Below are 26,725 nucleotides of genomic sequence, written 5' to 3' on the forward strand. Positions count from 1 at the left end.
GAGATTATTCTGTAAAAAAGACAACTCATTATCAATGTTAAACAAAAATATTATTAGTACTAAAAAAAAAATGGAGATACATATTTGCAAGAGGTGCTCAATACCATCAAAGAGGATGCACTGTGCCAGGTCTAAGGGGAAAGAGGAATTCCCTGGGGATAATGAGAGGCCCTAGACATTCTCATTAGCAGAAGAAACTGTGACAACTTCATCATATCCTTGAGTTTTATGGGGTTACCCGGAGGAGACTGACAATTATCCCAAACCAGGAAAAACTAAATGGATGAAAAATTTTATTGTCCAGACTATGACAGTAATTAGAGGCTAGCCCACCAAGTTAGTGCCTTTAAACTTGTGGGACATAAGATGAAGGAGGATGATGGGTTAGTTCAAGAATTCAATGGGAAGAAAAAAGACTAGCGAATATATGGGAAACTTTGTAGTGTTTTTAATTACCACAAGTTGCTTCCTACACAAAGGCCCATCTTTTTAATATAAAAGTTCTCCTAGTGATGCAATATACCTGTGAACCTCAAAACACCAAAATTTCTTTGATATCAAAATTTCAAGGGATTCAGGGTTAAAGAAGACATGCCTGATAGATATGAGAAGGCTTAAATATATTTACAAAAAAATGGAATGAGGAATATCATTGAGAAAATGAGGTGAGAAAGACATGTGATGAATCCAAGATTTAGCAAATCAACAGCCCAAATATTGTCCTGATAATCACAACATGTTGAAAGATATCGAAAGAAGTCCTCTCACACACTAGAGAGCTGCTCTGGGTAGACTCTATAGGAGGATAAGGGCAAGAATTACACAGGATTAGCAGGCACAGGTGAGCTGATGTCTGTTTTGATAGATAAAGCAGACACATAGATGAGATCACAGATTACTAATCACTAATAATAACCACAAATGATATTTATCTATGTTTTCTTTAGTGGTGTAGTTAATTGTGTACTAAACTTGAGAGTCCAGAAGGCCTGAGTTCAACTCCATCTTCAAACACTTCACTATGTTATTCTAGGCAAGTTGCCTAAACTCTGCTTCAGTTTCCTCATCTATAAAATGAAGATAATAATAGCATGTACCTACCAAAATTGTAAGAATAAAATGAGATGATATTTGTAATGCATTTTGAAAATCTCAAAGTGTTATATAAATGCTAGCTTATCTTGGATAGTTTAGGTATCAGAACCATATCTGTGTTGCAGAAAGAGTTAGGTAGAATACTAAATATTTTTGAAAACTGTCTATATAGTATATAGATTATTTGTTCTTTAAATGTTTAATACAATTTATTTATATTTCTATATGATCCTGCTGCCTTTTTTACACCACTCATTAGTAACTTATTTAATTTCTCTTTCTAAAATTGTTTTACTTAATTTACCATTTTTTTTTCTGCTTTTTCAATTTGGATATTGTATATGTTTACAAAAATTAATTACCAGCCTCTTAACTCTATCAAAAAAAATTAGAGGTTAGTCTGGTATGATTTGTTCTTGATGCTTCTGCTTTGTGAGCATGGCTTCCTCTTCTAGATGCCCACTAGCTATCCTTTTATTAAAGTCAAGAATTTTCCCAAAAATCTAAATCAAAACTTCTAACTTTTTAGTTAGCTTTTCATTTGATGTATCATTTAGTTGAAAACGTATAACATAAAAAGCCCTGCAAACCTTAAAGAGCTATATGCTTGGTGGGGAAGTGGAAAGAGCAGTAGGTTTAGAGTCAGGAAGAACTGAATTAAAATGTAGCCTCAGGCCTTAGAATCTATGTGATCCTGGGCAAGTGACTTTACCTCTGTCTGCCTTACCTTCCTCATCTGTAGAACAGGGATAATAACAGCACCTACTTTCCAAGGTTGTTGTAAGGATAAAGTGAGATATTTTTAAAGTGCTACATATATGCTATTATTATTATCAATGTAATAAACATTTTATTAAGTACCTATTATCTGCAAGATAATGGCTAAGCAGTGGAGAAACAAAGAAAAGGATATAGTTTCTGCCATGAAGAAACTTGCTGTCTACTAGAGAGTACAAAATACATGGTAAAATTAGAGGCTAATTTCATGTAGAAAATTACATTAACAACTGAAGGGGTACCAGAGAAGGCTCTACAGAAAAGGTGACATGATATTTGAAAAGTATTGAAATCCCCTACTCTTAATTTTCTAAACTGGTTTTTTTTGCAAATAAGCATACTTTTTCTTTATGAATTTATGTTGCACATCATTTGATATGTATTCATTTAATAACAAAACAATAACTGATACTTTAATTACATCATAGTACTTTCAGCTTTGCAAAATTCTTTATATATCATTCTTGTGATCCTCACAACCTGAGAGATAGGTACTACAGATATTATCCCCATTTTACAAATGAGGAAAGTGAGGGTCAAAAAAAGTTCTGACTTGTCCATAATAGTTTCTTGTCAGTGGTACCTTTAAGTATAATATAAATTTCCCTAGTTAGCTGTCTTTGTGCTAATTTGAATTCTGCTTGGTCAGTTATGACCACTGTTAAGTGTATTTTTTTTTAATTAGTTGATCTACACATACCTTCTGGCACTAAATACATTTCCTGTAAGCAACAAATTGTTGGTTATTGTTTTTAATCTATTCAATAACCCTTTTCTCTCTTAGGATGGCAATTCAATAAATTTTGTTAATTGGTTATAGTTATTAAACATAATTTTTATTTACATATCTCTGCCTATGTTCTATCCCATTAAGAGACTTATAAGCTCCCTGAAGTCAAAGACTCTTTAATTTATATCTTATGCCCCTTTAAAAGCTATTCATTTAGTTTTGTATACAATAGGCACTTAATAAATGTTTATCATATTGGGCTGGTTAGATTGGATTTATCTTCTGCTGTTATACTCTGATTTATTAAGTTAACATATACAACACCCTATAAACATAATCCCTATATTTTAGACTATTAGCTATGCATTTTATGGAAATTTAATCATTTCCTCACTTTATTCTTTTTCTCTGGTGGACTGGACCTATGATTACATTAGTGTACAAGAGTTCCAGTAAAGAAACTCTCCCTACCAATGCACATCAGCAACTACTCTGCAATTTATAACCTTTGAGGATTGTCTAGAACATTAAAATGTTAGATGCCCATTGTCCCCTCTCTCCCCATTTACCCACTATATCCTTATTTTCCTTACCACGGTAGTGTTTTTGCTCTGGTGTTGTTAGTCTGTCTCTCTACTCTCATCATAATTCCCCATTACAGAATCTCCCCCCCCAACCCCAACTTTCTATCTCTGCAATGCTCACAACCAATTCATTCATTCTTTTGCTCCTTCCTCCCCTACAAGCTTAACTATAACATTAATACAACCACAGGACTGACTGAGTATTCCATAGCACCTTAAAAATCATCTAATCCAGACTTCTCCTTTTGTTGGTACTGTCCTCACCTCTTCTAGCTTTTACTAAAATAGAGTTTATACTACAATGAAAAACCAATTCTCCGAACTGGTTTAGTAGTACCTTAGTATATGAGTTCTAGGAAACTGCACAAGCTTAAGTGACTTGCTCAGGCACACAACAAATAAATATCAGAGGAGGTTTTGAACTTAAATCAAAATCTCTCAATTAGTAACAGAGTAGTATTAGTACTCAAGACTTGCTGATTCTTTTAACTAGGGTTGTTGTCCCTGGAGTATTTTCAACTTCATTGAGTAGAAATAATTAACCTCCTATCTAAATTAACAGTCTATATACGCTATCTATGCTGCATAAATGAGTCTATCCTGCTGTATATCCCTTTTCTTCTCTGCGAGGTGTACCTGAAGTGATCCTAAATAACCCAGAGCTAGTCAAGTATGGGATTAGTATAGAAGAAAATGCCTTCAAATAACATGTCCTATAATATCAACCCTTTTTACAGTGATAAAAATGTCATAGAAAGTAAGAAAGCTATTTTCTTATACGTGTCTATGAGATGCTAAAAACCAAGGTACAAATGTCAAATCAGCAGAAAAAAACTGAAGGTAAGCAGAAGTCTGAGCAACAAATTAAGAATTTCAAAATGAGAAAGAACACAAAAACTTCAAAATCAAGGAACAAGAAGATATAATGATAATAAGGGCAATAAAATTAGATAGAGTAAATGGGACTTCAGAATTTCATACGGGAAATGAAAAATGCCAAAAAGACAGCCTGAATTCTAGAAGAGTCAGGAATAAGGTAGAAGGCAGAATAATGTTGTCGTTTCTTTCTCTGTTTCAATGACAAAATCTCAGACAGTGAGTAGAGAGGGAAAGGTCCCACAGCAAAAAAGCACCATTTAAATGGAACCTATTGGTTTCAATTGATGACAGTCACAGAGATAATTTTAGATAATGAAAATCCAGTCAAAATAGATAAGCCATAGCACAAAATACAAAATTGTTTCTAATAATTAAACAAAATGTAAAAATTATCACATAGTAGAAGGTTGGAAATGCTCATGTTATGTATAACCCACCACACAACAGATCAATAATCTTACTTTAAGGAGGCAGAGACAAGATGGTGGAGTAAAAGCAGGAACTTGCTTGAGCTCCTGCTCCAACCATCTCTAACACCTGTAAAATATGACTAACCAAATTTTAGAGCTATAGAACCCACAAAGGGACAGAGAGAAACAAATCTCCTGCTAAAGGCAGCCTGGCAGGCCAACAGGAAGGGGCTATCACACCAAGCTGGGAGCCGAGCATAGTCCCACGCGAGCTGCCCAGGCACAGATCTGGGTTGGCCCTGACCAGCCAGAACAGACTTCAGCAGAGTAAATCACTGACAGCTGTGGCAGTTTGGAGACTTCTCAACCCATAAACACCAAAGAGAAAGTAAGAAGTGAGTGGAATTGAGTGACAGAAGAACCCAGCCTGGCCCCTACCCCCAGGGTGAGAGGTAGCAGAGGCTTGGGCGGCTGCAGCTGCTGCCACATGGCTGCCTCCGGAGCTCCTGGCCTACCTGGCCTGCAGATCATAGGGGGACCAAGCTACCATTCAGAGGGTGATTGCTCTTGCTTTGACCTGTTTGGATATGGGTCTCAGTCTTAGGTGGTGGTCCTGGGGTATGTGGCCAGTGTGCCAGAGCTTGTGGTGCCTGTAGAGAAGGCAGCCTCCTCATACCTCTGACAACATTTGTGAAAACCCCAGCAATTTGGGACACAGCTCTCTCCACTCTGGAAGCAGAGTTCTACCATGGCAAAGAGCTCAAAACTTAAGAAATTGGCTGGCAAGATGAGCAAGCAGAGGGAGCGCAATCAGACCATAGAATTCTTTTTGGGGACAAAAAGGATCAAAACATGGAACCAGAAGAAGACAATGAAGTCAAAACTCCTGCATCAAAAGTTTCCAAGAAAAATATGAACTGTTTATAGGCTATAGAGGAGCTCAAGAAGGATTTTGAAAATCAAGAGAAGTAGAGGAAAAATTGGGAAAAGAAATGAGAATAAGAAAATCATGAAAAGCAAGTCAACAGCCTTCTAAAGGAGACCCCAAAAAATATTGAAGAAAATAATACCTTAAAAAATAGACTAACTCAAATGGCAAAAGAGGCCCAAAAAGCCAATGAGGAGAAGAATGCCTTAAAAATCCAAATTGGCCAGATGGAAAAGGAATTTCAAAGACTCACTGAAGAGAATGATTTCCTTCAAAATTAGATTAAAGCAAATGGAAGCTAATGACTTTATGAGAAATCAAGATACTATAAAACAGATCCAAACAAATGAATTTGAACAGAAAATTTGACTTTCAAATACAAGAAGCATGAGAAGGTAAACAGGAAAAAGAAACCATAAGGAACTTATTAAAGTTGAGCTGTTTACATTCCTACATGGAAAAATGTTAATTGTAACTGATGAGACTTTTCTCAATATGAGGATAGTTGAAGGGAATATATATGTATACATACATATATATGTAGGTTTAGGAGGGTGTATGTGTATATAAATACATGTGTGAGTATGTATATATGTGTGTACATGTATACATAGGGGGCACAGGATCAGTTGAATAGGAAGGGATGATATCTAAAAAATAAAATTAAGAGGTGATAGAGAAATATATTGGTAGAAGGAAAAAGGAAAAGATAGAATAGGGTAAATTACCCCATATAAAAGAGGCAAGAGAAAGCTGTTACAATGGAGGAGAAGAGCAGGAAGGTGAAAGGGAATGAGTCAACCTTACTCTCACTGAATTTGGCTTAAGGAGGGAATAACATACATAATCAATTGGGTATCTTACCCTACAGGAAAGTAGGGGGGAAGGGGATAAGGGGGGGATGATAGAAGGGAGGGCAGATTGAGGGAGAGGGTAGTTAGAAGCAAACACTTGTGAAAATGGACAGGGTCAAAGTAGAAAAGAGAATAAGTGGGGGTCGGGATAGGATGGAAGGAAATATAGTTAGTCTTTCACAGTATAACTTCAATGGAAACATTTTGCGTAACTATACATGTATAACCTATGTTGAACTGCTTGTCTTCCCAGTGGGGATGGGTGAGGAGGGAAGAAGGGAAAGAATCTGGAACTCAAAAGTTTTAAAAGCAAATGTTTAAAAAAACTGTTTTTTACATGCAAGTGGGAAATAAGATACGGGCACTGGGGTATAGAAATCCATCTTGCCCTACTAGAAAGTTGGGGGGGAGGGGTTGGCGGGGGAGAATATAAGAGAGAGCAGATTGAGGGAAGGGGTATTCAGTAGGCTCACTATCTTGGGGTAGGGTAGGGGAAAGACAGGGAGAAAATTTGTTACTCAAGATCTTGTGGAGGTGGGTGTTGAAAGCTAAAAATAACTAGATTAATTTTTTTTAATGGATCTCTGCACAAGGAAGTAGCTTGGGAACATTAAAACCACTGTATAATTACCCTAAAAAAGTAATCTTACTTTAGAAAGAGTTTGTGATGCTCAGATTCTGATAAATTAGAACCTTGCCATTAAAGAATGTTAGTAAAGAATTCTTAATAAATGGGCCCATAAATCAAATAGCTATTATTCTTATGCATCATATGTGCAACCAAAAAACTTTATGATCTAAGTTGTATTTATTTGGTCATATTGTTCTAGGAAGAAGAATTAAAGTTCAATTATTTGAGTTTAACCATGCAGAGGCTAAATAACTGAATCTTACCAGATGAAATAAGTACATTCAAACTTTCCAACTTTCCATATTGGGCTGCAACAAATAAAGGTGTGATCCCAAAGTCATCCTGGCATTCCTTGTTTGCTCCTTTTTTAAGAAGCAACTTTATCAACTCAGTGTATTCCTGAAGCATAGATTCATATTAAATGAGAAAAACAGGAAGTAAAAATATGCTTTCTAATTAAACAATCTATCATAACATAAACTTAGAGAGATGTAGAATACAAAATATTCATATGCACTGTCAGAATGAAAGGAATTTATAGGGTTAAGTAATCAATTGGGTTAATTTTATCCTTTACCTCAAGTTAGCAGAGCAAATAAACATAAATAGAAACAATATTAGTATCTTAGAAATGAAGCAAAGGCAAAAATCTCTTGCTGCCTCAGAATGTATACTTTCTACCTACTGTTAAAAAGTTTCTCAAACAAAAATACCTGCAATTGACTTACATTCCAAATATTTTATATGATAGCATCTTAAATATGCTATCCATACTTTAAATGCTGAAATAATCCTTACAAACCAAAAAATCAGTTGGTTTATTCAGAGTAATCATTAGCATTTAGACTGCCCTTTCTATACTAACCTATCATAAATCAGAGAGGCAAATGAAAAGCAAAAACTGGGTAAAACTGTCATCTTAAAAGGGTAAAACACACAATATACATGGAAATGAAATAATAACTTGAGAGGTTACCTGAAAAGCTGCCTGATGCAGGGCATTCCAACCACACAAAGAATGGGATCCATTAACATCTGCTCCATGTCGAAGCAACAGTTTTACCACATCTAAATGTCCATTTTCAACAGCTGCAAGAGAAGACATCACAGTTACTAAAAAGATACATTTTAAAGAAAAGTTTTTCACTAGTTTTTCACTTCAGTGCTGCATTTGTACCTACCAAATTCAACTACATTATGATGTGACAAATAACATTGATTAGTTTGGTGGTCTAAACTCAAATTCGCCTAGCATATATTTTTAATCTCTATGCACATTCAAATTAAATCAACATTTATTGAATACTTGCTATGTTTATGGTACCATGCTAGGCACTGACAGATAAAAAGAATAAAATGAAAAGTGGTTCCTGCCTTCAAGGAGATTACATTTTACTAGCTGATATGTAAAACATAAACACAAGATAATGTGAGGAGAGGGTTAGCACCGATGAAATCATCAGTGGATCATGAGAATCACAGATAATATCATGAGGATCACAGATAATAAGCATTTTATTGTTGTTCAGTCATTTTCAGTTGTGTCCACCTCTTCATGACCTCATTTGGGGTAGTCTTGGCAAAAATACTGGAGTGGTTTGCCAATTCATTCTCCAGCTCATTTTATAGATGAGGAAAATGAGGCAAACTGGGCTAAGTGATTTGCCCAGGGTCACATGGCTAGTAAGTTTCTGAGGCCATATGAAAGAATTTTGGAAAGTATAAAGCTTAATTTAAACATAGTCTTATAATTATAACTCATGACCTAAAAACCTTTCTTTTTTAACTCTGGGCTCACACAGATACAGACATATCTTGGAGATGTCCCACAAATCATTCCCTTTGCCTTGCGGCTACACTCAAACATTCCTCCTGGGAACATCAAGAAATGGCTCAGGTATAGGTCTAATACTAATGAAGACTGAAGTCAATGTTTGCTTCTCTACATTCATGTTCTATATCTTGATGTTTCTCAACTCCAGTTCTTGCTTGGCTCAAGAACTCAGAGTTGTCTGGGAACTACTCTTCTCTCTAGATTTGGTTTTGAAGTCTTCCGATGAGTAGCTAGCTTCTCATCCAAGAATTCCTTCGTGGCCTCTCCAAGCTACTGCCACATCCAGGGCAATTAGGTAAGAGGGCTGTGCCAACAAGCTGACTTCCCTTTCTTCTTCCTACCCAGGGACCCAAGCAAGTTCTTTGTGTGGAGCCCCTCTTCTATGAGCATATTTCAGTTATGATTGGAGACTAGGGCATCTATGAGTTGGTTCCTTTCCCTGAAACCTAATTCTCTTTCCCTCATTTTCTATTCATTTCCAATAACTTGGTTTAATTAATGCTTTATATCTTATTGATTTCAGGTTTTTTTAATAATTACATTTTAATGCATTAGTAAATAATTAATGAAGAAAAAGCTAGTGATGATGTATCATGAAGATTAAAGTTCTGAAAATATAATCATTTTATCAAAGGTAAAATGTTTACAAAATAAAGAGGGTAAATAATGCTACAAAAGCTACCTTAAAATAAATCACATTTACAAGAAACATATTCATTACACAACAGCAACTCAACCACAAATGAAAATACTGTAAAACTTGTCCAATTTGAATTAAAGTAGATAAGCCTTAACAGAGTTACAAAATGTTTACAAAGTTCTAATCACCACCAAATATGCAATAACTTGAATTAACAAGGATGACAAAAATACACTAACTGAAGCCACTCACCCTGAAAGGCAGCACATTCTTTCTCCATTGTTGGCTATTCATTTTCCCATACTACCAGAATCACAGGACCTAGAGCAGGAATTCACCCACATCTTGCCACTTCCAAGACTGCTACCTACTATCATTCAACAGCCTCATTTCCTTTAAAGACTATAACTTTGAATTACATCTTTTCTGCATTCTGAATGCTGCCACTGTAGGATGCTCTTCTCAGCTGTCAAAATCATTTTTTTCTAAAATAGTAATTTGTCCAAGTTTCCTATTACCACCAGGAACAAATATCCTCTATCTGACATTTAAAGTTCTCCATTAACCTGGCCCCTTTCTACATTTCCAGTCTCCTTTCACTACAATCCAACAACACTGGTCTACTTGCTGTTCTTCAAACATCACACTCCATCTCCCATGAAATGTTGTCTCTTTACCATTGCCTCTTAACTTCTTTGTTTTCTGTCAAGATTTAGCTCAAATACCACATTCTGTTGGATATCATTCTCAGTCCCCCAGCTGCTATTTCATTATCCTCTGACATTACTTTTCAAATATCTATATCTATCTAGGGTGTATGTGTGTGTGTGTGTGTGTGTGTGTGTGTGGAGAGAGAGATATCTATGTACATAAATAGATATCTATATACATACATATATATAACCATGCAAATACACATATATCTTAGACATACTTAATTATTTATGTATTATCTCCATCCTTTTCTAAGCTCCCCAATGGAAGGAATTGTTTTTGCTTTTTTGTACCCCCAGTGCTCAGTACAGTGGCTAACACAAAGTGTTCAATAAATGTCTGTTGACACACTCTATCTTCTTCAATTATTTCAGCAATTGGCCTATAGTCTTCCTTTCCATCCCCAACCTTTGCCACTGTTACTAGTGACTTTTACATTCACAAAAATGACTCTAATTTCTACAGTTTTATTTTCTCAACCTACTTAACTCCCATAACTTCTGTCTCCATTCTCCCTCAGGTAGAAATCAGATTCCCATAAGTACCTTAATCTTCATGATTACTTGGAACTGCTCTGCTTTCAAGATCTAGAACTCTGAAATCTCCCTCTTGATCACAAACTCTTATCTTCTTTTTTTAATAGCATTTTTCCCCAATTATGTGTCAAGAAAATTTTTAGCATTCAATTTTACAAGGTTTTGAGTTCCAAATTTTTTCTCCCTCCCCTCTTCTGAAAATGGTAGACAATTTGATATAATTTACATGTGCTATCCTATAAAAATATTTCCATATTAGTCACAGTTTTGAAAGAAATTGATCAAAAGGAAAAAATGAGAAAGAATAAGGTGAAAAAAATAGGTTTCAATCTGCATTCAGAGTACATCAGTTCTTTATCAGCATACAGACATAGCATTTTCCTTTGTTAGTCCTTGGTACTTGTCTTGGATCAATGTTGCTGAGAAGAGCTGAGTCATTCATAGTTGATTACCACTCAATGTTGCTTATATTGTATACAACGTTTTCCTGGGTCTGCTCATTTCACTTCGCAACATTCATACAAGTCTTTCCAGATTTTTCTGAAATCTGCCTGTTCAACATTTCTTATTGCACAATAGTATTCCATTACATTCATATACCACAGCTTGTTCAGTTATTTCCCAATTGATAGGCATCCCCTCAATTTCTAATATTTTGGCACCACAAAAAGGGCTGCTATAAATATTTTTGCACATGTAGGTCCTTTTCCCTTTTTTATGATCTCTCTGGGATACAGAACTAATAGTGGTACTGCTGGATCAAAGGGTATGCACAGTTTGGATGCCCTTTGGCCATAATTCCAAATTGCTCTCCAGAATGGTTGGATCAGTTCACCACTCCACCAACAGTACATTTGTATCCCAGTTTTCCCACATCTGCAGAATTTATTATTTTCCTTTTCTATCATATTAGCCTATCTGATAGGTATGATAGGTCAGAAACTCTTCTTCTATTTCTGCATTCCTTCTATCTGTTCTTTACCCTTATCATAACCTTCAGTATCTCATGTTTGCCAGACTATCAAAACCGAATTCTGATTTCATCTTCCCTCTATTCAATCATGACCTTATGGCTTAGGCATCTTATGGCATTAGGTATATAATACCTTCTACTTTACCCTTTAATTCTTTATACTCTTGACTTTCTACCATTCCAATTCAGGTAATTATAAACTTTGAATAATTCCTAATATTGACCTCTTCCTCTGCTACTACAGAAAGGCCTAACATGGCTGAAGGAAATCAGGAAACTGTTCTGACTAGGACTACTACAAATTTAAGATATGTAACCTCTACTGGCCCTTACTACCATATGTAATCCTCTAATTAATCCTTTATACACTATCATTGGTCAACAGGGAGTTAATACAATCAATAATTTATTAGACTGTAAATTTCTTAAGAACAGGCACTGTCTTTTACGTTCTTTGTATCCCCAACTTAGCACAATGATTAGCACATAGTATGGAAGGTATCTGGTACATAGTAGGCACTCAATAAATGTTTGCTATTATATTTTTACATTTCTCACAATAGCTGTTCCAAAATTTCTCTTCTCTATAAACTGCTATTCTCTTCCCTCAGCAAAAGACATGACCTACTACTTCACTAAAATGACTGATGATTTCCCTCCCTCAAGTCCCCTCCCTGCAGTCCTCTAAATCTCTTAGTGTCTTCACATATCATCTCCTTCCTTTCCACTTTATCAATATAAAGCCAACCTAATTTTTGATAGCCAAATAAAAAATGTTTTTATACATCCTTACCTTCAAATTGTCAAAAAAAAAGCAGCATAAAAGAACCTAGTTTTTAAGAGTTTTTAAGTTGACAATGATGATATTTAAAACAGTGTAAAGACAGCTTATTTTTCATGAGATAAGATAACCTTATTAAATATTAATAAACTATTAAATAAGGCATGTAAATCATTCAAAGAGGAAAAATACCTTCTCTCAATAACACCATAAGAGCCACTTTAAATTGCCAGATGTATTCAAGGCTTCTCTAACCATATTTTTCATAGATCATGAAGTGAAACAAAATATGAACAGATATTGTATTGGACATTCTTGCTAATAATTTTAAAATATCAAAGAATTTAATGGTCAGTGATAAAGAAGCAATATAGTTCTTTTTAAGTATTTAGGGGGTCCAAATCTAACTCAATTCACTAGGACATTATCTCAGTTTCATCATTTGGAACAAAATAGCATCATGTAATTTTTTTTCATTGAATTTGTGGCTAGAGTAGCTGACAGCTAGTCTGGAAATTATAAGCAATGTTGTATGTTGGAAAGAGTGCATGATTTGGAGTAACACAAAATAAATAAAATAGAGAATTACAGTCTTCAAGGAACTTAAGAGAAACTAAATATAAACAGAAGGTATGATCTAATTTCGCCTACAAAGTAACTTATCAATCAATCAATAAACATTTATTAAGTGTCTACCATGTTCCAGACACTATCCTAAGCACTGGGGATACAAAAAAAAAAAAGCAGCCCCTGCCTTCAAGGAGCTTATAATCTAATCAGGGAAGACAACATACAAAAGGAAGCTGAAAAGATGGGAAGAGGAGAACAAGAAAGAGAAAGTACCCAGCACAGGGGTATAATTGAGAGGTCCAAAGTAATGCAGCGGGGTAAGAAATGAAGAGATGCCTTGCCTGGGCGCTTTCCTTAAATAGAGGTTTACAAAGGAGTTTTTTTCACACTGCCTTCCAAACAGAGAGAACACAGGTCAAAGGGTACTGATGAAGCATGAGTACCAAGGCTAACAAAATCTTGCAAGATAATGAGGTTCCTATTGATGAGATTCCTGAGAACATGATGGAGAAGTCCAAAGGAGTTTTGCTATGTAGAAACACAAATTAATATAATCTACCAACTGAGTCAATAAGCCATCCACTTAGTAAGTCTGATGCACAGAAAGCTAAGCATCATTTTATCCATATGGAAATGTTACTTGTTTTCTGATATCTCAACTTTATTATTTATATTAGTTCTAAAGGTTATGTCAGCCTCTACCATCAACCATTTATCTCAAGTTAAACTGAAAAAATGAACAAAATATCTCTGTAGGCTGCTATTTTTAGAAGCCAAAACACTTAAACAAGCCAAAAGTCTATTAAATACCACTTTGAAAATATAACAAAGACTTTAGGTAAAGATAATACTATTAGCCTTATCTTCTCCACCCACTTCCAACAAACCAACTTAATTTTCTTTACATTATATTTTCTCATTATTGCTATTACTAATGATTTAAGTCTCATTTCTGCACTGATTTAATTCTGATAATTTAAAAATGCATTTAACAGCACAAATACCCTCACCAGATTACAGAAATATTCAGGGGAACATATGCCTAAAAAAATACAATTGCTTTGCAGCTGTGCTCATTTCCACTACCCACTTTCTATTGCACTCTTTTCAGCACTTCTTATACGCTGCACCCAGCATGGATACCATCTTGGTTCTGAGAAATGGACATAGGGGTGTTTGTTTCTGTTCTGTTTTGTTTGCCCTCAGTTTCATATGCCACATGATCCCCACATGATCAGGACTCAAGCTATGGTGACATTGGAGCTAAGATTTCAGGTAGGGGGTGTAGCAAGGCAGCCCAGCATGGAAGACTAAGAAGCCAGGGTACCTAGGACTCAATCACAAATGGGGTTTTGGAGTTGGAAATGGGACTGTGCTCTATAAGAACTAAGCTCAGCTATTAACCTAATCTTCCTCTCCCCAGACATTGAGGTGGTGCAGGGAAGTGACCTACAAGTGTAGTCCAGTCCTAAGATTTACAGGCTTAACTGAGGGCCAAAGAGAAAAATTAACTTATACAAACTTAGTAAGTGGCAGGGCCAGGAATCAAGCCCATACTTCCAACTTCAAATTTTCCATTTGTATTACCGTGATTTATTTAAAGTACAATATTGACTTGGCTAAAGACCATCTGCTCAACATAGGGTAACATGGACCACTATATTTTCTTATCTAAACTGTAAATTGTGTTTTTTTAAAGTCATATCATATTTTAGACTTTTTCTTTTCTATCACATTTTATTCATGCTGTATCATTAAGGGCTTGGGTGGGAGGGGGGATCAGAGGGTTTATTTTTTGCTTGGTTTTTTTTTTTTTTTTGGTAAACTGATGCCTGCTTTTGTGTTTGGAAATAAAATATACATATATTTTGATCTATGAAAAAAAAATGTGCCATGTGTTATAGGAGAAAATTTGTATATTTGTGATTATACCTTTTGAAGCAATTATTCCTTGGCAAAAGTTAAAAATGAATGAATGAACAAATGAAATACAATTCATTTTCATAAGAATGTATTTCCTCTCAAAACTACACATACTTGAACACATCCAGGCAGTTCTAATACAAGAAATGTTGGAATTTACTCAGTGATAGAATTCTGCCTTTTTGCTGACTAACTATAATTATTTAAGCCATCTTGCCCCAGAAAATCAAGTATTAACTCAAAATATTACATTTATTTTACGTATATACACACACACACATATACACACTACAACAAAACACACACACCCCCTCCAGAATTCGTTGGCATGATCTTGAATGACAACACAGAATAGGGAAAATAGCACTAATTTTGGAGTCCAAGAATCAAAGTTCCAACATCATCTCTGTTGCTTACTATATACATTGAAAATGTACTAATACACTTAGCACCCACCCAGAAACACCTGGCCATGTAACCTTGAGCAAGTTACTTAACCCCAATTGCTTAGGGGCGGCCAGGTGACTCAGCAAGTAAGAGCACTGGCCCCAGTGTTGGGATGACCTGGGGATCGAATCCAGGCTCTGATATTTAGCGCCACACCCAGAAATAACTGGCCATGTAACCTTGGGCAAGTTACTTAACCCCAATTGCTTTTTAAAAAAAAAAAGAAAAAAAAAAGAAAATGTACTAATAGTTTATTTTTTACATTATATCTATAAAACATAGAAAAACCTAAACCAATCAGACTGTTTCAGAAAATGTAAATACTCTGGTTAATTTGAACCATTTTTGCCAATGGTTAAGAAAATGCAGTGGAGAAGGGTGGTACACAACTGCAATCCTATTTTTATTGGAGAGACTGAGGCTGATTTCTTGAGCTCAGGTTGTTCTCAGGTAGGGTAGGCTAAACAGGTATCTGCACTAAGTCCAGAACTAATATGGGAAGTGTCCAGAAGGAGGAGGCCCCTAGACAGGTCCCAGGTTGGAAATGGACGAGATCAAAACTCCAGTGCCAATCAATAGCAGGGTCAGACCCGTGAGTAGCCCCTATATTTCCAGGCTGGGATAGATAAGGAGAAGAGAAGGGGAGGGAAGAAGAGGAGAATGAAACAAAGACACAGTCTTCAATAACAATTTCCTAAGAATCTATAAGATACATAATTTTTCTTCATGATGTTTCTTCTTCCTAAGGCTTACCCTAACATTTAGTTTTTGCTCCTTCTCTCTCCCCTTTATGCCAATGCCATATGTATCTTAATAAGTATATGTGGTAACCTTGAAAATGGATTTAGTATAATTTGAATAAATTCTGAATTAAAGAATTTTATAAAAAGAAACACTTTTATTATTTTCAAATGAAGTAGGCAAAATGTTACCTAGTAGAGTCCTTTATGGGACTTGTTTTAACTGATAATCTTTTTTAATAATTGGCATATCAAATATTTACATGTAAATGTGCTTCTACTTAAATAAATAAAAATATCTATTTCATTGGTATGAATACTCCCTCCACTGATGCTGACTACAACCATTCCTTGTCTTACTAGGTTTTATGAGTTGCTTTGGCAGACAGATAGACCAACAGACAGATCAAGAACTGAGTTTCACCATTTCCATGCCAAGATGAGGCACTAAAATAGGAGTCTGAAGGAGAGTATGCTTCTAAATCACTTGAGAATAGTTTGCTCCTTTATATGACTTTAAAACTCCCCCTTTTCTCCACAAATAAAGCTCATATCAGCATTATCAGAATTTATAGTTGAGGTCTAAATTAATGAAGTTTTATGCAATTAGCTACACAAAGAATGAAACTATTACCTGCTATTGAGGCAATATTTCCAATCTTATTTCATATTATACTCCTACATACACCATTCCTTATAGTCAAACTGGCCTAAAAGCTGTATCCTGTACAAGCCATTCCAACTTCTACCTTTTTATTCTACCTATCAATTTACTTACATGTATGTAATAATACATATATATGTGTGCATATGTGTATGGATAGATAGAGAGACAGACATAGACAGACAGATAGAAAGACACAGGAGAAAGAAGATGAAAAGTGGAAAATTAAAGTGAAGAAGGGTTTTGAAACACTTTCATAACGCATTTTGAATGTCTTTGATTTTGAAATAAGAGGATTTTATATTTGATATTGAAGGCGACTGGGAGCCAATAGATTGGGGTTCACAAGTTGAGAACCATGCTTTCAGAAAAAAAAATCACCTTAGCAACTGAGTAGAGGATGGGGACAGACTTGAGGTAGGAAGATCAACTAGAAGGTTACTGCAATAAGACAGGTGAGATGTGATGAGGGCTTGAATTAGAATAATTGCTTAGCTGAGTTAAGAGACAAGACATATGTAAGATGCTGTGAAGATGAGAATAAGATTCATCTTAAAAGAAAAAAGATAATTTTGAATTGGATGTGCAGGGTGAGTGTGGGGCTGAAGATGACACCAAGACTGTGAACATGAATGACTGGGTCAATGATTAGGTAATGCCCTAGACAGTAAAAGGGAAGTTGGAAAAAGGGAAAGATTTGGAGGGAATTCTGATCTGGACATGTTGATTTTGATACATTTACAGGTCATCCAATATGAGGTCCAAAAGACCATTGGGGATGCAGAACTATACCTCAGGAGAGAAAGCAGGGCTGGATGTATAGCTATGGGAATCATCTACATAGAGAGGATAATTAAATTTATAGGAGCTAATAAGATCACTTCAGTAAAACAGTACAGAGCAGAGATTCTTAACCTTTTTCATATCATAGACTCATCTGGCAATCTGGAAGTATATGGATCCTTTCTCAGAAAGATGTTTTGAAATGCATCAAATAATATACACTGGAGTAAAAATAAAACTAATAATAAAGAAAGATAGTTATCAACATATTAAAAAAAAGTTCATGGTCCTCACGTTAAGAACAAATGGTAGGGGGCAGCTAGGTAGCACAGTGAATCAGACACTTGACACATTTACTAGCTATATGACCTTAGGTAAGTCATTTAACCCCAACTGTCTTGCCTTCCCCACTCCAAAAGAAGGAGAAGGAGGAGGAGGAGGAGGAGGAGAAGAAATGGTGGAGAAAGGAAAAGGAAAAAGTCTCAGGATATCCATAGTTAGTGAGCATTAATATAGATGAAGACTGAGAAAAGGATAGCATTTAGACTTGTGACTCCCAAGACACATCTCTGCAATTTATTGTCTTAGCAAGTTGCCTGGAAAACAAAGAGATAAAGTGACTTGCCCAGGGTCAGAATGTCATTATATGCGGGAACCAGGGTTTGAACCCAGGTCTTCCTATCTTCAAGACTGGCTCTCTATCTATTGTGCAATGCTACCTCAGGGCAACTGTATTATACTCAAAGGCCTCACAGAAAATGAAGTAATATCAATACTTAATGCAGGGGTGGGGAACCTGTGGCCTTCTAGGTCCTCCCTCAAGTGTGGCCCTTTGACTGAATCCAAACTTCACAGAACAAATTCCCTTAATAAAAGGATTTGTTCTGGAAAACTTGGATCAGTCAAAAGGCCTCACCCAAGGACCTCAAAGCCACAGGTTCCCCACCCCTGAAATATACATGTGCCTTAATGACATAAAACCAAAGTACTCGTTGGAGAAGTCAACAAAATTACAGGAAGAAACAGTAAAACTGAGTTGGGACCTTTGGTGTACCCTCTTTCAGACCTAAAAACATCTAACAAAAAGATAAACATAAAGAAGGACCTGAAGAGAATTTGAGAAAACTTACTCTGGTGACTATGAAATGGCAGCAAAGAAGAATATATATACATGTATACTTTTATGTATATATAGATATAGATTCACACACATATGTGTATATATACAGATAAGTGTGTATATGTCTTAGCTGTTCACTTTACCTTTACAAAAACTAACATGGACAAAATAATACTAATATTGCATGAATTTATTGCAAAAATAGGGAGATGCATGCTAAAAACTCATCTAATGAGACAATATGGTCTTGACTCCTAAATTAGAGCTATATAAAACTTAGAAAGAAAACTATAGACAAACAGTTATAACTAATACTGATGTAAAAATACTGAATTAAAATATTAGCAAAGAGACTACAGCAACAGATTAAGAAGATTGAATACCGCAAAAATATTGCACTTATATCAGGAATGCAGTGTGAGTTCAATATTCAGATGAGATAACATGTGCAGCACTTTGCAAACCTTAAAGTGCTACATAAATACTAGCTATTATTATTATTTAAAGTATTTACACAATAAGCAATATTAAGTCAAAATCCCATGACTAAATTAATACATGTAGAAAAAAATTTAACAAAATACAATGCCCATTTTTACTAAAAAAAAATTTAAAACACAGAAATAAATTGAATTTTCCTTAGTCAATTGTATCTACCTAAAGCCAAGAACTTGAATGGAGAAATCATAGAAAACTTTTCCAATACACTACAGGTAAAGCAAAAGTGCCATTATCATCAGTATTGCTTTTTGCAGTTCTAGAAATGCTAGTTTAATAGACAAGAGAAACTGAGAAAATAAGCATAAACAAAGAGGAAACAAAATCATCACTCTTTGTAGATGATATGATCAACTCAGAGAACTCCAAATATTCAACTAAATTAATTGAGACAATTATTAAATTCATTAAAGTGTCAGTTTATAAAATAAACATACAAAATGCATCAACCTTTTTTTTTAAAGCAATTGGGGTTAAGTAACTTGCCCAAGGTCACACGGCCAGTTATTTTGTGTGGATGTTAAGTATCTGAGGCCGGAACCAATCCCGGGTCCTGCCAACTCCGAGGCTGGTGCTCTTACTCACTGCACCACCTGGCCACCCCTGCATCAACCTTTTTTGTATATTAGTATAAAACTGAATGGGAAGATAGAGAAAAATAAATTCCATTTAAAATACCTAATTTTTTAAATATCTGAGAGTCCATATACTAAACCACAAAATGGGATTAGTATATACACAACTAAAAAGAGTTCTTTATGGAAATAAAGACATCCCTAAATAATTAAAAGTTATTAACTGTTTACTAACAAAAATGACAATGCTACTTAAGTTAATTCACAGAATCAGTGCCATACCAATGAGACTAGAAAAGGGTTACTTTCTAAAACTGGAAATAGGTCAAGAATCTCAAGGAAAGTAATAGAAAAATGAATGAATGAATGAATGAATGAATGAATGAATGAACGAACAAACAAACAAGCAAATAACTAAAAGGGGGCAGAAAGGATACCTAACATTACCAAATACAAAATGATACTACAAAGCAGCAATCATCCAAAATATTTGGTACTTTAAGAAAATAAAGTTTACTAGCTGTGTGACCTTGGGCAAGTCACTTAACCCCAATTGCCTTGCATTCCCCCCTCCAAAAAACAAAAAAAAAAAGTTTATGAAAACAGAGAAGTTAATTAATGAAATAGATAAAATACTCAAAACCTAGAAGCAATCAAACATAGTAGTAAATTGTTCTATAGACCCACACTACAAGGTAAGGTTCTACTATTCAACAAAAACTACTGGGAAAATCAGTCTCACATAAATTAGATTAAGAGTGATATTTCACACCTTATATTATAATAAGCTACAAATTAATACAACGAATACAAAGTAGATACATCACAAGCAAATTAACAGAGCAAAAAAGAGATCTCTTTCACAATCATGGACAGAAGAGTTCTTGATCAAATACAGGAGAGGATCACAGGAAATAAAACTGAGAATTTTGATTACCTAAAATTGAAAATGTTTTGTGCAAATAAAATCAATACAATTAAAATTAATAGGGAAACAGTTAAAAGGGGCAAAAAAAAATCTTTGCAGCAAATTTCTCTGATAATTGTCTGATAACCAAGATATATAGGGAAATAGTGAAAATGTGTATTATCAAGACTCATTCCTAAATAGATAAATTGTAAAGAGATATTATCAAGCCCTTCTCAAAAGAAGAAAGGCAAACTATCAACACCAATATGAAAAAAAAAAACATCCAAATTAGTAATCATAAAGAACTATAAATTAAAACACTTTCTTGGGTTGTATCTCACACCTATTAGATTGCTTAGGATGAAAAAATAGGAAAATAATTGTCAGAGAGACTGTAGGAGGACAGATAGCTCTAATAGAATTGTTGGCAAACTGATAAATCTATTCTGAAAAGCAATTTGGAACTATACCCAAGAAGTCACTAAACTATGCATGTATATGCTTTAATTTAGCAATGCTACTACTAGGTATATATCCCCAAGGATATCAAATAAAGAGGGAAGGAATCCATGTGTACCAAAATATTCATAGTAGCAATTTTTTTTGTTGTAGTAAATAACTAGATACAAGTAGGTATCCATAAATCGAGAAATGACTGAACAAATTATGAAATATGAACATAATGGAATGTTATTACTCCAATAAAAAATTATGAAAAGGACAGATTTATAGAAACCTTGTAAGCCTTAAATAGGGCAGCTAGGTAATGCATGGATAGAGTGCCATGCCTGGAGTCAGGAAGACCTGAGCTGAAATACGGCCTCAGATACTCACTACTTGTGTTGACCTTGGGCAAGTCACTTAATCTTGTTTGCCTCAGTTTCCTCTTCTGTAAAATGAGCTGGAGAAGGAAATGGTAAACCACTCCAATATCTTTGCCAACAAAACCTCAAATGGGGTCACAAGGAGTAGGATACAACTGAACAAGAATAAAAACAAAAAAATCCTGTAAAAACTGTTAGGCAAATTATCACTTGGGCCTCCATTTCTTCCTCTGTAAAATTAGGGCATCAGATTTCTAGATTCCTGCCAGTTCTATATCACCTTGGCTATGGAACCTGAGGCAAGTTATTTTACTTCTCTGAGACTTAGTTTCTTAATCAGCAAAATCAATAGTTTAGGCCAGATAATCTGTCATGTCCCTTCTAGGCCTGATTCCTACAATCCTATGAAATGAAGCCATGTAGAGAGAATCCCTGCCTTCTCAAGATTTCTGGATATTTACTGAACAATTACATTAAAATGTTACTAATTTAAGGGGCAGCTAGGTGGCGCAGTGAATAGAGCACCAAATCCTGCCTCAGACACTTAACACAAAAACTAGCCGTGTGACCTTGGGCAAGTCGCTTAAACGCAATTGCCCTCCAAAAAAGCAAAAAAAAAAAAAAAATGTCACTAATTTGAAGATAATTAGCATTGTGAAGACTAAGAAAATATCAAGGTAAGAAAAACTTCCATCTCACTTTTTCCCCTAAAATCTTATAAATCTGGAGTTACACATTTTTTCAGAATTAGAAAAAGCTTAATTTGAGATATTCATAATGCCATTAAACCTTTGCTCTTCTGAAATGATTTGGAAAAACTACAACATTATTAGTTTTCATGTAAAACATATGTAGTATCTGTTCATTACAATTCCTGTATACCAAGGGAGAGAAGAACACTACAGTAAAACCAAAAGTAGGGAATTCAGCATTCTACCTAGCAAAATTTTCCATACAGTGAGTGAATAAACTTTTAAGTGGTTTTAAAAAAAATCTTTTTTAACTATGTTTTTGTAGAAATTTTTCTAAAATGTTTTTAAAATACTGTTCTATGCTTCTAATGCATACTGAAGAATGTAAATCGACTGGTTATTGAATGACAAGGTTATTACTCTAAACACAAATCATTGTGACATAATGACTGTGTAGCTATAACTAGTGTGGGGAGTTAATAGGGCTAAATGGATACTGACCTCAACAAAAACCCTGGAATTTTTTCTTAAAAAAATCACTGATGACAGCTAGCTTTTGGGTTATTTGACTTGTCCTCAGAAAGGTGGAGTAAGGGGCAGCCAGGTGGCTCAGCGAGTAAGAGCACCGGCTCCAGTGTCGGGATGACCTGGGGATCAAATCCGGGCTCAGATACTCAGCACCACACCCAGAAATAACTGGCCATGTAACCTTGAGCAAGTTACTTAACCCTGATTGCTTTAAAAAAAAAAACAAACCATGAGGAGAAGAAAGGTGGAGTAAAGGTGAATGACCTCTTGGGCAGGATAACACAACTGTTTTTCAGAATAAATAATTGCTGAATCAAAGGCTAAAAGCTGCCTTCTCCCAAAAAAGTGATGTCATCAACCACTTCTTCTAATTCATGATCTCCATATTAGCACCATCTAAACACACATTATTAACATTATTTCTACATCACTAATAAAGTACACAAAGGCACCTCCTTGTCAGCTTATACCAATTCCCTTAAATAGTCTAGCTTTATAATCATGTTAGGAAGATACTTCAAAAATTTATCCTATGGTAGTTCAGAGGTAGTTTTTTTCAGAATCCACAAATTCTTCACTATCAATCAGTAAAATTTATTAAGTGTCTGCCATTTTCTAAATTCTTTGCTATGTGCTAAGAACAAAAAGGCAACAGTGAAACAGTGCATGTGTGCTGAGGAGCTTACAATCCAGACAAGGGATTCAACCTATACATATATAAATATACATAAAACATGTATTAAATAGGTACAAAATAAAGGCAGGGATAAAAGGAACCAGAAGCTGGTGTGCATCAAGAAAGATCTCATGGAAGAAGTCACATTTGTGACTGTGAGAGATGTAGTAGATTCCAGGCATGGGAACAGTGAGTACAAAGCAATGAAGATAGGAGATGGCATGTCATGTATGAAAAACAGTAAGGCCAGTTTATCCAGGAAGTGCTAAATTGTGGTCAAGTTGTGACAGGTTTTAAAAGCCAAAATGAGGAGTATCTTCTGGGGGCGGAGCCAAGATGGCGGAGTAGAAGCACGACCTTCCTGCGGCTCCGGCTTCCACCCTCCCCAATCCATGTAAAAAGGGGACTCTAAACAAACTTTGGAGCTGCAGAACCCACAAAATGACACAGAGTAGCTAACCTCCCGCTGAGGACAGCCCGGCAGGCCGGCAGGAATCGGCCAGCCAGTGCAGCGCTCTGGGAGCCTAGCCCAGCCCCTCGCGAGGCTTTAGCCCCAGGGCAGGCCTGACCAGCCGCCAGCCAGAGGGATTCCAGATCAGTAGCAGCTGTGGCCGTTTCCAGATTTATCAATACATAGATGCGAAGGACAAGGTGAGAGGCCAGTGCAGTCTGGACTTTGGGACCCAGGAATTGGGAGTGCGGGGCTTTTACCCCCAGCGCCACGTGGCGGCTTTAGCTCCTGGCCTGCAGAGTGTAAGGGGACCAAGCACCAGTCTGAGGGGTAATCGCTCTTGCTTTAACCTGCTTGGATCTGGATTGCAGTCTAGGGTGGAGGTCCTGGGGTGTGTGTCCAGCTTGCCAGAGCGTGTGGAGACCTCAGAGAGGGCACCCATCCAATACCTCAGGCAGCTGAGAAAACCCCAGCGTTTGGGACGAAAACTCCCCTGTCTGGTGGCAGAGTCCTACTGTGGCAAAAAGCCCAAAAGTCATTGAGTGGCAAAATGAGCAGGCAAAGGAAACAAAGCAGACAGAAGATTCCAACATTACACTCCTATTTTGGGGATAAGAAGGAGCAAGGCATGGAACAGGAAGAAAACAGTGAAGTCAGAACTCCTGCACCAAAAGCTTCAAAGGAAAATACAAGCTGGTTACAGGCCATAGAGGACCTTAAGAAGCAGATAAGAGAAGTGGAGGAAAAATTGGGAAGAGAAATGAGAACAATGCAAGAAAATTATGAAATGAGAGTCAACAGCCTGACTGAAGAAAATAATACCTTAAAAAACAGACTGACTCAAATGGCAAAGGAGGCTCAAAAAGGCAATGAGGAGAAGAATGCCTTAAAAAGTCGAATTTGCCAGAAGGAAAAAGAATCTCAAAAGCTCACTGAGGAGGATCATTGCTTCAGAATTAGATTGGAGCAAATGGAAGCTAATGACTTTATGAGAAATCAAGATGCTGTTAAACAGATCCAAACAAATGAAAGAATAGAAGGCAATGTGAAATATCTCATGGGAAAAACCACTGACCTGGAAAAATAGATCCAGGAGAGATAATTTAAAAATTATTGGACTGCCTGAGAGCCATGACCAAAGTAAGAGCCTGGAAAGCATCCTCCAGGAAGTTCTCAAAGAAAACTGCCCTGATGTTTTAGAACCAGAGGGCAAAATAGAGGTTGAAAGAATCCAACGATCACCTCCTGAAAAAGATCCCAAAAAGAAAACTCCTAGGAATATTATAGCCAGGTTCTGGAATTCCCACATTAAGGAGAGAATATTACAAGCAGCCAGGAAGAAACAATTTGAATATTGTGGAAACACAATCAGGATAACGCAGGATCTGGCAGCTTCTACACTGAGGGATCGAAGGGCCTGGAATGTGATATTCCGGAGGTCAAGGGAGCTGGGATTAAAACCAAGAGTCACCTACCCAGCAAAACTGAGTATCATGTTTCAGGGGAAAATATGGTCATTCAGTGGAATACAGGACTTTCAAGCATTCTTGCTGAAAAAACCAGAGTTGAATAGAAAATTTGACATTCAGATACAAGAAGCAAGAGAAGCATGAGAAGGTAAACAGGAAAAAGAAATCATAAGGAACTTATCAAAGTTGAACTATTTTTTTTTTGAAGCAATCGGGGTTGAGTGGCTTGTTCGGGGTTGCATGGCCAGTTATTGTTTCTGGGTGTGGTGCTGGGTGTCTGGGCCCGGATTTGATCCAGGTCGTCCTGGCACTGGAGCCAGTGCTCTTGCTCGCTGAGCCACCTGGCCAAAGTTGAACTATTAACATTCCTACATGGAAAAACAATAATTGTAACCTATGAAACTTTTCTCAGTAGTTGAAGGGATTAGAATTATATGAGGGTATGCGGGCATATGAATACATATGTGAATGTGTGTATATACATTTACAGGTATACATAGATAGAGGGCACGGGACCAATTTAACAGGAAGGGATGATACTTAAAAGGTGAAATTAAGAGGTGAGAGGAATATAATGAGAGGAGATGGGGAGAGACAGAGTGGGGCAAACTATCTCATACAGAAGAGGCAAGGGAAAATGGTTACAATGGAGGGGAAGAATAGGAAGGCAAAAGGTAATAGGTCAACCTTATTCCTATTGAATCTGGCTTGAGAAGGGAGGGAAATACACACTAAATAGGGGATCTCACCCTCCAGGAGAATAGAGGGGGAAGGGGATGTGAGGGGGGATGATGGAAGGGAGGGGAGGCTGGGGGGGAGGGAAGTTGGAAGCACCCACTTTTAGAAAGGGACAGGATCAAAGTAGAGAATAGAACAAGTGGGAGGTGGGATAGGAGGGAGGGAAAAATAGTCAGTCTTTTACAATACATCTACTATGTTATTGTTTTGCATTAGCCACACATGTACAACCTATACTGAACTGCTTGTCCCCCCAGTGGGGGTGGGTGGCAGGGGGGAGAAGGGAATGAATCTGGAACTGAAAGTTTTAAAATCAAATATTCAAATATATATATATATGTGTGTGTGTGTGTGTGTGTGTGTATATATATATATACACACTATTATTAATACCATCTTACATGTAATTAAGAAAAAAGATATACAGGCACTGAGGCATAGAGATCCACTGGAAAAGTTGAAACGGGTATGGGAGTGAGCAGATTGGAGGTGGGGATATCCTGTGGGACTGCTGTTTTGGGGGGATGGGTGGGGGGAAAACGGGGAGAAAATTTGTAACTCAAAATCTGGCAGAAACGAATGATGTAAATCAGCAGTTAATAAAGCATTTAAATTTAAAAAAAGCCAAAATGAGAATTTTATATTTTATCATGGAGGTAATAAGAGTTATTGGGTTGGAGAGTGAATGCCATGGTCATACCTGCCCTTAATGAAATTTTACTTTGGAGGCTGTGTGAAGAATGAAGAAAAA

General features: G+C 36.2%; 1 protein-coding gene and 1 long non-coding RNA gene across 9 annotated transcripts in view; one reads left to right on the forward strand and one right to left on the reverse strand.

Annotated features, from left to right (window-relative positions):
- LOC138148832 (uncharacterized) overlaps nucleotides 1–26,725 on the forward strand; it is a 120,204-nt gene that overhangs the window by 78,295 nt on the left and 15,184 nt on the right. The window lies entirely within an intron of this gene.
- ASB3 (ankyrin repeat and SOCS box containing 3) overlaps nucleotides 1–26,725 on the reverse strand; it is a 131,646-nt gene that overhangs the window by 33,227 nt on the left and 71,694 nt on the right. For all 8 annotated transcript variants that reach the window (XM_069071694.1, XM_069071697.1, XM_069071696.1 and 5 more), the window contains 2 exons: nucleotides 7,865–7,977; nucleotides 7,152–7,287 (listed from right to left, as the gene is read on the reverse strand). In XM_069071694.1, the coding sequence (XP_068927795.1) occupies nucleotides 7,152–7,287; nucleotides 7,865–7,977 (249 nt within the window). The remainder of the gene's footprint in view (nucleotides 1–7,151; nucleotides 7,288–7,864; nucleotides 7,978–26,725) is intronic.

Source organism: Petaurus breviceps, unplaced genomic scaffold, assembly GCF_028583685.1.
Source record: "Petaurus breviceps papuanus isolate PSGF00001 unplaced genomic scaffold, PetGlider_PUasm1.0 90842, whole genome shotgun sequence".
NCBI lineage: Eukaryota > Metazoa > Chordata > Mammalia > Diprotodontia > Petauridae > Petaurus > Petaurus breviceps.